Below are 13,744 nucleotides of genomic sequence, written 5' to 3'. Positions count from 1 at the left end.
TAGGGAATGGGATGGTGACAGGTGGAAGAAAGATCATCATCCCCTTTATTTAATTTTTAGTCACTGCCGACCACCCCATGTGTAGCATTTTTCCTTTATTTAAGGGTTATATGCACAATGTAGTATTCGAATTCTCAAGTTTATTAAAAAGACGAAGGAATTGAGTATTCGACTAATATATATTATCTACACACATATAAGTAGCCAATAAAATTTACATAATAACTCATAATAATGCATGTGTCTATATTTCTTTGGCAGCTTTCTAGCTCTTCTGTGGATCTTTCTCGACGAGTAATATTTTTTTCATGTATATTATTGCAAAGTGAATAATTGCTACAAAGAAGTCACTAGCTAGGTCTAGGTGGTTATTAAGAAAAGGAGCATATAAAAAAAATAATCAATTCATAGTTTTTATGTCTTCATCTTTTATTAGTTAAATAATTAAGTAATTGGTGAAAATAGCTAAAAAAACTTAATTCGATGGTAAGAAATTAAATGACGAGTGCAATGAACTAGTTAGATGATTGCATGGAAAAAAAATTTATTATTATATAATTAATTTAATTGGGTCGAGATGATCATAAGTTTTTCCAATATTAAATTAATTAAACAAGGAAAGTGGGATATGTATGTATTCTTCATTGATATGATGCTTGTACCACTATGCACATAGATCCCACTTAGCTTAGCTTACTTCATCCATGACTCTAGCTAGCTATTAATAGCTTTAATGTCACTTGCATTGGCTCTTTGTGAATTGGACAATACTGTGCAACAGAATTTTTGTTAAAGGACTACCATACATATATGTTAATAGAATAATATTCCACATTATATTTTTGTTAATTAAATTTAATTAAGTTGATCTAATATCAATAAAAATTAATTATAAATAGCAATACTTTAGATCTTATTATTTAATTTAATTGAATTTAATTTATAAAAAAATTTAAATATATAATATTATTTAAGATACACTTCTGCATAATCTCACATGAATTTATCAGAGTTTCTTTTATCAATATTTTCTTTTCCTTTAATTTTATCTAGACTGACATGATTTTAATATCTGGTTGTGGTTGTGGACACTTTTGTTATAATCCCATTCAGGCCACCACTAGTTCACAAAATTTGTTTTACTCGTATTCATGTAAATTGATTATAACTTAATTATATTATAATAATAAATTCGACTAATTTTTTAATTTTTTTTCTTATATATTAATATCAAAACACACTCAAATTAACTCATTTAAAAGAATTATTTTAAAACAATACAAATAAAAATGGCTTAAAAGAAGTCTTAAGGAGTTTTGTGGCTTAAAGGTTCTAAATATGGAAGTAATTTGATTAAGAGGATGCATGTGTGAGAATATTATTTATTATCATCATTTATCCTAGTAAATTTACAGTTTCCTTATTTTAGAAAGAACAATAGCGTTCATGTACTAAGAGTTATCACAAAAATGTATCAGTATGTCATAGACAAGTCTTTTGATATTTGTGAGAAATAGAATATATCTTTTTTAACTTATCAATGATCATATATTTAATTAAAAAAAAAGTCTCATTAACTTTATCTTGTCTTACTTTGAGTACATTCTGTAAAATTAGCTTTGTTTAATTCAAACATGTTAGTTAATCGCATTGACGTGTACCTTTGTAGTTAAATGATTATTAAAGTATAAGTGTATAACTAAATATCACTGGTAAATAAAAGAGTGTGAATGCAACAAATTGAAAGCTGCATTGGTTTTTCATATAAATATTTTTATAATAAAATATTCTTTTTGTAATTAATTAAGAATGTGCATGTCTATCTTTATTTATATAAAAATAATTCTTATTTAATTTATGTATTAAAATATTTGAAAGGATAACTGACAAAAAAATTTAAAAAAAATGAAAAATAATTGATTATATAATTAATTAATTTTTTTGTCCTATAAATAGAATGGTATAGGGACATCTTCCCTTATCAATAGCTCTTTCCTATTTATAAGCAAAGAACTATATATCTCTTAACTACTACTTTCTCTTATCTTTGCTTGTTAGGAAGTTCAAAAATAAATTGATCCAAATTCAATTGCTTCAATTTTCTTAAATTTGGTTTTAATTTATCTATTATGCATTATATTCATTATTCATCATATTGTATTTACTGTTATGCATTATAGTCATCGTTAACTGTCATGCATGAGGAGAGGAGGTATTTGGGCGTGTTGTTGACAGAAGATAGAGAGCACAGATGATGACATGCATAAAATTAGAATGAATATTGCATTTTACTCATTTGTGCTCTCTATTCTTCTGTCATCACCCTTAACTTCAGTCTCTGTACTCATACTATATACTAGTTATTATCAACATGTCATAGAAGTAAGAATTTAATAAATATAACTGGTTTCTGGTTTCTGGTTTCAACATTGTATATATAGATCTATTTATGCAATTTATGCTTTTAACCTTTGCATTTCATTAATACCAATAATTGTTAGTATATTTGAAAATTCTACTTAAATGATTATAAATCTGAGAACAATCTTGTATTATCTTAATTATCTTGTATATTATTATTATTACGATGTCAGTCACTGTTTGTAAGTATTTAACTGATTATATTTTTTAGATTAACAACTGTTCACATTTGATAATTAATCTGATTATTATACACGATTCTTAATTTTCTTGCAGAAATAAATAGTTATTATTCCCTTCATCATCAATATAATGGTCTGGTTGCTGTTGTTGGTTTTTATGGTGATGACATGACGCAGTTACAATCTTATTTGTGGAAGCAGCTTTATTCAAGAAGACATTTATATCTATAAAATTAAATAGTGCAGTTTGATATGTTTACTAGTTAAATGAATATGGCTGTCTTTAATTTGTCTAGACTAGATGCACATGTTTGTAATATAAGATTTAGATGAATTTATTCAGACCAGATTATACTTTTATAAGTATATATTATTAACATAACTATAATTATTTATTTATTTATTTATTATGTTTTCATTCCACCACTATTCAGTATATAATATAAATTAATTCTGTAGAATTAGTTCTGATATAATCGAATTAGTTTGAATTGAGTTTGATATAATATAATAATTCTTTGATAATTATTCTAAAAAAAAAAACATGTAACGATGATGTTGTATTAATTTAGATCTGTATCTATCTTAAGTACTCATCATATACTCACTGTTTTTCATACATGTTAAAAATTTTTCTGCATCTTTAAATTATAAACTATTTTGAAATATTGTATTAATTGGTAAGAATATATTCACACAAAAGATTTGCACTACCTGCTCTGATCTCTTGACAAAATAGTGTAGCAGGATGTTTGTAGCGTAATGCACAGTGAAGATTAAAAAGATTTTCATTGTCAGCTCTATTTTCCATGAAAATGGTGTATGCAAATTCTGGTCCCCCTCATAGCTCATCAATAATGCATACTAGCTAGGGTCGCAAACGACAAAACAATGAATTGCTTACCATCATTCTCTCTGTAAATATATCAAATATGCCAAATACATAACGATAACACCTTTAAATTATACTCATGACATTTAAATTTTTATCGATGTATGTTACAGTAAGTCAAAAATGACGAGTCTAATGTATTGAATTTGTCACCGTTGATTTGCCAAGAATCATATAGCAATTTATTTTTGTCAAAAAGTTAAAACAAATCCAAACTACAAATGTTCTTGTATTAAAAACAGTATTGAGCTACATCTTTCTGAATTTTAACCCTAACTACATTTCTAAAGTTCAAAATATAAATTCTGTAAAATTTAAACAATATTTTGTGGGTGTAATTAAGCTATGTTATGTTAGGTGATAATGAGCATAAACTTAGTAAAAAAAATAAAGATGTTTAAATGGATAAGATGTCATATATATATATATATGGTGAACGTAATAGGAAAAGAGAATACAAGAGAGAATTTGAAATTTTGAGCAACTTCTAATGTTAAAAAATGGTAAAATATATATGGCTTTAGGTAGTTTAGACATACAAAAAAAAGATTCGTAGAATATTGATTTAAAAAGATAGCTGAGATGAAAAATAGATAAGTAACAAAAAATGGTAGAAGACCTAATGACATAATACTTATTGTTTTTAAGAAAAGTATATTTTTTGTGATCAATTATAAAATTAAATCACTTGGATGAGTTGTGTCTTAATAAAAAAAATATTTATCTAGCAATTCATATCACGTATTGACGTATTTAATTTTATTGGTAGAGTTTTTAAAATGAGATTATAAATACTATATATTATTAATTATTTAAAATATTTTATATATTTAAAAAATAAAAATAAAAAAGTAAATTCATATTTTTAATATGAATATAATTTTAAAATATTCTAATTTACTTAAAAAAATGCATATATTTTGTATATGTTATATTTCTGTGTTTAACAAAAATTTAAAATTAATATATATTTTATTTTTATTTTATAAATATTCGTGTTTCATAACTGATCTACTTAAAAAGTAAAATATTTGTTATTGGGTCTAGAAAGAAAATATGGTAGAAAGTTAGGTTAAAAAAAAAACAAGAAATAAGATATTTGTGTTGATTGAACTTGGGCAAGCCCATAATGGTCCAACTTTAGTTCAAGTTTGTATTGGATCCAACTAGAGATGTCTTTTTTTTTTGGTCAGGACTAGAGATGTCTTGTTTAACTTATGATATGCACATGAGGCTTAGTTCAAGTGGTAATTATAGTGCTTCTTAATACAATGCATTTAGGTTTGAAATTTAGCAAGGTTAAATAGTGAATGGAAACACGTGCCAGTAAATGTGTAGTGTGGATGAATTTGTGAAGTTGCAATGTTTAAAATGAAGAGTTGTCTAATTCTTCTGACAAAACAAAAATAGCTTATCAAATTAATTATACATTTATACATTTTAAAATATGATAAATTGTAGCTAGACTTTAACTTAACTTACTAGCACATTTTGATGCCTCTAAATATTAAAAATATTACGTGTGTGAGTGTGTAGTGTGCGTAAATTTAAAATATTATAATATTTAGGAATATAATTAACAACGATCCAATTTATTTGACCAAAAAAAAATATTTGACTGAAAATTTTAAAAAGATTATAATAAAATGTTTATATCTTTAATATTTTAATGAACTTTAAAAATGAAAAAGACAAATAATTTGAAAACAATAAAATAATCTTCTTGTATTGGCTTCTCTTTAATATACCTATGTGGGAACCTAATAACGTCAATAAAAATAACAAATCTGGTCTAACTGGTCAAACTTATCAAACCATAAGAGTAGAAGGGATTATTACATCAATTAATACCATTTTATTGTTCATTATTACATCAACTATTGGATTTTTAAGAAACAAACTACAAAATTGATTAAAACTTCATTGTTTCTACACCTCGTACTCGTTGAATTGTTCACTTTTGTAGTCATGATATGCATTTATTTAACAATTTAATTTTAATGCATTGATAGAAAAATAGTTTTACACATGTATTTATATCAGTAAAAATAATTATTTTTTATATTAATCACGTGAATAGTTATCCAAAACAATAAATATAATTATATGATTGTGTAAAATTTTTATACTATACATCAAAATTAAACTCTTACTTTAATGGAGAACTATTATATAATAATTTAGTAAAAAATATTAAATTATTTATTTAATTTTCATTATCTATACGTAAAAATAATTAATTATTTTTACTTTAATAAATAGATCATGCAAGATGAAATTAAAACATAAAATACCAAAACACTCATACAATGGTGAGTGAATAGTATGTTGACATGAAATATAGTGATGAATATATATGTTAGTATAATTTGTATTATTTAATTTATTATTTTACTTCTGAATGTTCTAAAATAATTGATGTACCACATTAACATTATTAAAGAAATAAAAACAATATATAATACGACTAGAATGTATGTGCTAAGCGTGTGTGGTCCTATCTAGACACTTCTTGGCACAAGTATACATATACTTTGCAAATATGGAAAATTAAATTCAATAGTATAAGCTATAAAGCAATAAAGCACATATGTGATGTGGTTGTTTCAAATACATAATTGTTCATTGAACATAGTCATACCGCCGCGGTTAGAAGAATGTACTAAACTTATAAAAATAATATGCCAAAGCTCTTTAGGGTGTTCATGGATCAAATTCGATTCGTATATCTGTGATATTTATCCGAATTTAATTCGAAAATTATGGATATAGATTCGATTTATAAGACTATCAGATCGGATCGAATCCGCACACTAATCGGATCGGATTGTGGATTTTGTGTAGATATCCACATATCTGATATGCATATCCGCGTATCCGCAAAAATAAAGAAATAAATAAGTAAATATTCTTTTTATCTTTTATTTCAACTAATAATGATCATATATGTTGTATTATTTTACTTTATTATTTAAGAAAAGTATATTTAATATTATTTTAAAAATAAACATATTTAAAAGAATAGTAAAAAATGAATTTTATTGGTATTTTTTTAATAAAAATAAACTTTTAAAAAGATTTTCTATGTTTCTGCGAATATATCCGATATCTGATCGGATAAAGTTAAAAGTTGCGGATATTAGATCCAAACTTAAAAGTTGCGGATATTGAATTCAATTCGATGCGATGATTTTAGTGTAGATCAGATCGAAATTTTGGCCATATCCGATACTATCCTCGTCCACCCCTAAAGTTCTTAATATTTATGAATCAACTAGCTACCACCATGGCACCATGCATTCCACGCTACCAATAAATTTCTGTGTCAGTGAAGGTAAGGATCATTATGATCTCTGAATGACAAGATTCGCCTACTTGTTGAAATATTTTACAATTTCTTATTTAAATAAATTTATTATGATGACTTAAATTTGACCATTAGCATTATATATCCTTATTAGTTGTTCAACCAAGAATGTTTTTGGTCAAGTCAAGTATCTATTAAACAAGAGTAGCTAGCAAGGATTTCTTTTTCTAAAAAATATTTTCTTAACATTATTCTTTGTATAATATTAAGTGTGTATATTTTATCAATTATGTTAGGTATATTCTTAAACAGTATACACAATAATACTATATAAAGAATGGTGTGTAACATTATTGTGACAACAACAATGCAGAACAAGTACATAAAAGTCAAGTGTATGATTGTAAAAGCCTTATCAGTCACATTACAATTCAATTCTGGGATCTGTTACATGCTTACATTAATCTGGCACAGGCTCAATTCCAGTCCAAAATTCATATATACAGATAAAGCTTCCCATTTTTCTGTTAACATAATTAGAGTACACTTCTCCAATCTCCAGTCACATAAAAAAATTACCAAAAAATAAAAATAAATAGCAAAAACCAAAAAAATTGACATCAAAATTTCAGTATTTCTTTTCTGATCTCATACTGATACAGATACATCACCACCTTTAATTGAGTTCTCTGCTATTCTCTCTCTTGCTTTTGTTGCCTGCAATAATAACAGCCATATATAACACAATCAAAAAACAGAAAATGTAAGGTAAAGTTGGACAATAATTAAGAAATAAATAAAAAAAAACAAACCTCTTTTTCCCAATCTGTTAATGCTGTTACAATAGCAAGTATAATTACTACTAGACAAGAGCCAGATAAAGTTCCCATCCAGAGTCCCTTAGCATTGAGTTTTAGGCCAAATCCCAAGAACAATGCAAATGGAGCTCCAACAAGATAATAGCCTCCAAGGTTCACATAAGCTCCTATTTGTTGAAATCCTCCACCTCTTGCAACCCCTTCAAATTAATTGCCAATAAGATGTTATCTCCAATTGAATAAATAGGACAATCAACTATGATATATGTAACAAAAAAATTAGTCGCCAAATCAGTCATCTGTATAGAATATATGGTGACTGATTTTTTGTGTACACGTAACATTTTTGAAAGACACTATTAACAATTTGAGGAAAGTGGAACTTACCAGAAAGAACTCCTATTAGACTATCAGCAATAACAGAAACACAAAGAAGAGGAGCCATTTTTGCAACATTTTCAATAACTTGCATGTCATTGCTGTAAGCATTTCCTAACACATTCCTGAAACATATGAAGAAGCTGCTTACAATAACTGCCTCTGTAACTGCAACTGTAACAATCACACGAATGATTCCTTTAGCCGCCTTCGGATTCCCTGCTCCTAATTCATTCGACACGCGAGTGCTGCAAATTCATCATAGGATCATATCATTTGCAACAGTTTTGGTTATGAAATTTTAATAAACAAACAGTTTTAGTTTTGTCACCAAACCTTGCAGAAGCTCCAATAGCATAAGGAATGAAGAAGTGCAATGTAGTAGTGTTAAGGCTGCAAATTAAAAGTTTAAAATTAAACAAGTTTAGAAAAACCTCTACTTAAGTATTTCTCCAGTTTAGTTAAATATATCAAACCATCTAATGATTCTTACCAGACCGAAAGAATTGAGGTTTCTAGTTGAGGATTAGGTAGGAGACCAGCAAATAATGTAAGAAGCTCAAATGACCACCATTCAAAACTGTATGCACATTGAAATGAGAATCATATAGGTTAGGAGAATAAGAATAAAAATCAAATACCAAAATGTAACAAAACAAATCAAGTGTGTTATGAAAGATGCTAAGTTTATACATGATGTTATAATTATATTTACCAAAACATGAGTCCAGAAGGGATAGCATATTGCAAGAACTCAGAAATGCATTTTAAAGCATTACTAGAAAACACAATCTTGGATTTCTCACATGATGATGAACACTTCATGTAAACAACAAGGCCAATGGCATTCAACCAATATGAAATTGCAATAGCAAATGCTGCTCCAATGTGTCCTAGTCCAAATTTAAACACCAGACCCCAACAAATAGGTACATGAAAACACAGAGCCGCGACAGAGCTGAAAACCATGGGATAGATCATACTCTGAGTCTGGAAGTATCGAGTCATGGCTTGAAGGATGGCGTAGCCATACAGCGCTGGGATTAGGCATATACAGTACTCGCGAGCCGCGAGGGAAATCGCGGGGTCTTGGCCAAAAAGCAATAGTATCTTGTCCATGAATATCCATATCAAAGATATGGGGAGACAAACCAGAGTTAGAGTACCAATTGCACAACAAGTGTAGTTTCCAAGACTTCTGAATTCTTCAGCACCATAGGTTTGGCCACATAAGGTTTCTAATGCACCAGCCATCCCTATCTACAATGCATTTCAAACTCAAATCAATGATCAAGAGCACATGGAAGAGATAAATCTAGAACTCTCTATATGCAAGTGGATTGCAAGATAATTCTAAGTCTTCACATGAAGTTTATACTTAAGAACCATTAGATGATTTAACAAAGGTAAAAACTCGGGTGCAGTCGACTTCACATGAAGTTGATAGCTGAGAGCCGCTAGATGAAAATTTAGTCAAATCACTCAAATCATCTAACAGCTCTCAACTATCAACTTCACGTGAAGTCGACTCCACCTGAGTTTCCACCTTTAACAAATTCAACTAAATTATCATCTTACAGTTCTCAATTATCAACTATCAACTATCAACTTCACATGAAGACAACTGTACATGAAGATAACTGCATGTGAATCTGAAGCTAAAAAGAAAGGACAAGTTAAGAAAACATTCATATATGACTCAAGACACTTTTAACTAGCATAATAAAGATAATCTCCAACATCATCTGTAGTAATTACATGATCACCTTCACATACTTAGTAACAAAGTCCTTTTAAGAATCCATGCACAAAGGGAAATCCAAACATAAGAGGATGTTTTACCTTTCTTAGATCTATGTTACAAAACAAAGTGGATCAAATAAACTAGTAGTTAAGGATCAAAATACATGCTCTTAGAATCCCTAATATGAAAAGTGGATCAAAATACATGCCCTTAGAATCCCTAATATGAAAAGAAGAGTTTGAGAACTTACAAGGATACTGAAGCCAGTAACTTCAGCAAAAGAAGTAGCAATGGCAACACCAGAGAAGGTTACAAGTACACCAAGATGGCCAACCATCATCATAGACACAACTTGTAGAAGGTACTGAGACACAGTCACAGCCACCATTGGAGCAGCCATGGATCCTACCCTCTTTAACTCTTGCCAAAATAATGCACTCTCCACCACCCCATTATTATTATTATTATTATTACTATTCTTGTTCACCTCTTTTTCTTCTTCTTCTCTCCTTGTTAGAAGCAGTGGTATTGCTGCTTCCTCTTTGTTCATCTTCTCTCTAGAGGTTTCTATATGAAAAACTAAGTTAAGGTTGTTAAATGTTAATCAAACAAGTGCAATAAGAGAAGAAGCGAGTATCAATAACAAGCGTTATAAAGATGATAAGGACAAAGAAGTGGTTTTCATAATATAATTTGGAAAAATATAGGTAATGAATAACGTGAACAATAGATATATCGGATATTCTAAATGTGCAGATAATTATTTTAATATTAAAATTTAAGTGAATAATTTAAAAATATAGTGTATTTTTATTTTATTAATAATTATTTATATTATTTTAAAAAAATCATTAATTACTTAATATAATCCTTATAATTATCCTAAGGTGTTCATGAGCCGGCACCATACCCAATTTAATTACTCTCAAATTTGATTAACCATCCGTTTTATTTTAATCTAACCTGAAATGACTTGAAATAAATTGATTAAACTGAATTAATACGATATAAAATTAGTATATATAAACTTATAAATTTTATATAATAAATTAATAATTTTTTTGAAAATTAAAATTAATAAATATTATATTATATTTATATAAAAATAGATTATTTATAGATTATCTTAAATTTAAACCAATTCTATATAATATATAAAAATATTAATTAAAATATAAAAAAATATATTATTATTATTTTTAGTCAAAAAATATATTTTTATTATAAAAAATAATATTGAGACAGTCCGAATAGTTTAAAACAAGGTTGCGAGAACCGGACCGGTCAATGAACCGGTGAGATTACTAGTTCAATGGTTCAATGGTTCGACCGGAGTTCAACCGAGATTCAACCGGTTTAATTAAATATTAAATAAAATTATTAAAAAATCTAAAAATAATTTTAAATATATTAATTTAATAAAAAACCGTTAAAAAACCGTTAAAAAACCGGCCGATTCGACCGGTTTACCGATTAACCGGTCGATTCGACCGGTTTTTTACCGGTTTTTTGCTGGCCGGTTTTTTACTGGCCGGTTTTTGAGCTTACTCGGACCAGTTAACTGACCGGTTCCCGGTTTTTCCGGTTTTCAGAACCATGGTTTAAAACATAACTTGAATCTATTTTAAAAATAACACTGAATAAAAATAACAAATTTAAACACAACAAAATAGATCTAAAATTTTAAATTAGGTTGGATCTTAATGACTTCTAATCATGTTACCATGGAAATATAGTGAGGCCACTAAATATGTTTTGTTTATACAATAAGTAAATATAACAGAGAACATAAGTCAAAATTAAAATTTAACTTTACTTCAATTTTTATATTTAAAATATTTACAAAACATAGTAAATTATTGTTATTTACTTTTTCATGGTATGGTATATATGTCTCAATCATATATGCTTGAACGGTCCACCGCGAACATGAACAAAAAGTTATCATTAAAAAAAAAAAAGTGACATGACAATATAATACGTTATCAATTTTAGATCTTTGTCTACTTTTTCTATTTCGTCTCCCTGATTATTCTATGTTTTTAATATATATAATGAAAGCTAAGTAGATCAGTGAACTTGACCCACACACGAAATTAATTACAAACATTCCAACTTAATTAGCGTTTCCAAGCAGAAAGGTAGGATTTGAAAGAGGGACAAAAAAAATAAAAATAAAAAATAAAAATTTAAAATAAATTTTAGTATTATATTTAATATAAAATAAAAAATAAAAAAATAATAATTTAGTTTGTATAAAAAATAAAAATAAAATTAATTAATTAAAATAAAAATATTTTAAATATAAAATATTATTAAAATTTCAGTTTTTATCTCCATTTCTAATAATTTCAATTTTTTGTATTCTTATTTTTTAAAAATATTAAAATACTAAACTTTTAAAAACAAAAATTATAATTTTAATATTACTTAATCAATAAATATAATATTAAATTTTAGAGGTCTGTTACGTATACAAATCTTTTTGTCTTACAAGTTATACAAGTTGCTCCAAGTTCAAGAAAAAAACACGCGCTCCTTCAACAATACATTCACTCTTTGTCTTCTTTCTCAGTCAAAATGCAAACTATTAAGAAAAAAACACGCGCCCCTTTCACAACACGTTCACTCTTCCTCTTCTTCCTCAATCAAAACGCAAATCATCAAGATTCAAGGGATATTCAAAACAAACTACTACCATTCTGCAGAAACGTTCCAACTTCTCGCGAAGAGTAGAAGAAATCAAGAAGAAAAAGATACAAATTTCTATCAAAAATCACCAGAAAAAAGGAAGAAACATTGGTTTTTCTTCTAGATTGTCTATACCATGTGACTCATCCTTAACCAGCAAAACATTAAAAGATTTCAAGAAGAAATATATTGTCTCCCCTTGTTTTGGGTGTATTTCTGTAATCCTTTGGGTGTATTTTTATAACCGTTTGGGTGTATTTCTATAATCGTTTGTGTGTATTTCTGTAATCGTTTGGGTGTATTTCTGAAGTTTCATTATCTTCAAAACGATTTCAAAAACCATGAAAATCGAAAAAAATGATGCACAAAGAAAACATGAAGGAGATCCAACAAATTTGGCAAGAAACTCTAAAAAAGAAACGAAATCTTTTAAAAAATGAAAGTTATATATTTGTGCATTAATTGATTTAAATTGATTTAAAATTCTGTTAAAAAATAACGTAATAAACAATGCGTTTAATGAGTGAATTTCATTCAGACTTGTAAAACTTAAAAATACAAAACACTTGTATGTAAAAATTAATCCTAAATTTTAATCTTGGATCTCTATCTTAATACTTTAAAACAAACATTAGCTAATGTTGTTTTGACTCATCACAGGAATTTGTGATGTAGACAGTCAAAAAGTCAAAAGTCAAATTAACATGTTGAGCAAGTTCAATGGACGACAAACTTCAAAGCAATGGTAGTAGAAAATTTCTCATCTTCACTAATTAATTTGATGACAAAATAAATAAGATAGTATTTTATTTTTATCATAAAATTTCTTAAGAAATCGCTTTCCCCCCACCCCCACCTCCCCTTTTAGTGATTTACTCATATAATATTTGATATTTCTGCTGTATATATATGCATCCAAACTCAAAGTTTGATTCATTTTCCAATCATGCATGGCGACTGCAAATTGGTGAAACCCTCGCTCCAATAATATTAGTTCTCCATAAAATATGTGTAGCAGGTTTCAATAATGCATGTGATGATAACTAAACGTGTTCGTCGTGTTACATTATTTATGCACTTGATTATGATTTTATATTATACAAATAGACCAATTTATATATTCAATAAAATTTAGACACCAATAAAATATATACAATAAATTTGTTGATTTTTAGTCTATTAAAAATATTTGTATACTAAAATTTAAATTTTAACCTAAATTTTAATAATATAAAAATAAAATATTAGTCTAAAATATTAATTAATATTAATAAAAAAAATGATTCTATAACATTTTTTATATAAATATTA

At 27.2% G+C, this 13,744-nt stretch overlaps 1 protein-coding gene across 3 annotated transcripts; it reads right to left on the bottom strand.

Annotated features, from left to right (window-relative positions):
• Nucleotides 1–7,233: 7,233 nt before the first annotated feature.
• Nucleotides 7,234–10,335, bottom strand: LOC130976778 (protein DETOXIFICATION 9-like). 3 transcript variants are annotated; one of them, XR_009084763.1, is made up of 7 exons: nucleotides 9,993–10,335; nucleotides 8,714–9,258; nucleotides 8,492–8,578; nucleotides 8,335–8,391; nucleotides 8,150–8,246; nucleotides 7,615–7,820; nucleotides 7,234–7,519 (listed from the first exon to the last, which is right to left on the bottom strand). XR_009084763.1 is itself a non-coding variant. In XM_057901703.1 (6 exons), exons 1-6 carry the CDS (start codon nucleotides 9,250–9,252, stop codon nucleotides 7,451–7,453), a joined length of 1,197 nt encoding a protein of 398 aa, XP_057757686.1. In that variant the 5' UTR covers nucleotides 9,253–9,325; the 3' UTR covers nucleotides 7,234–7,450. The 3 variants fall into 3 exon arrangements, 2 of the variants coding, with proteins under 2 accessions (XP_057757686.1, XP_057757687.1); XM_057901703.1 differs by lacking the exon at nucleotides 9,993–10,335 and having other exon boundaries at nucleotides 8,008–8,246; nucleotides 8,714–9,325; XM_057901704.1 differs by lacking the exon at nucleotides 9,993–10,335 and having other exon boundaries at nucleotides 8,008–8,246; nucleotides 8,982–9,231.
• Between the last annotated feature and the right edge of the window lie 3,409 nt (nucleotides 10,336–13,744).

Source organism: Arachis stenosperma, chromosome 4 (assembly GCF_014773155.1).
Source record: "Arachis stenosperma cultivar V10309 chromosome 4, arast.V10309.gnm1.PFL2, whole genome shotgun sequence".
Taxonomy (NCBI): domain Eukaryota; kingdom Viridiplantae; phylum Streptophyta; class Magnoliopsida; order Fabales; family Fabaceae; genus Arachis; species Arachis stenosperma.
The sequence above is the reverse complement of the archived record's forward strand: the minus strand, read 5'-3'. Positions and strand labels throughout refer to the sequence as shown.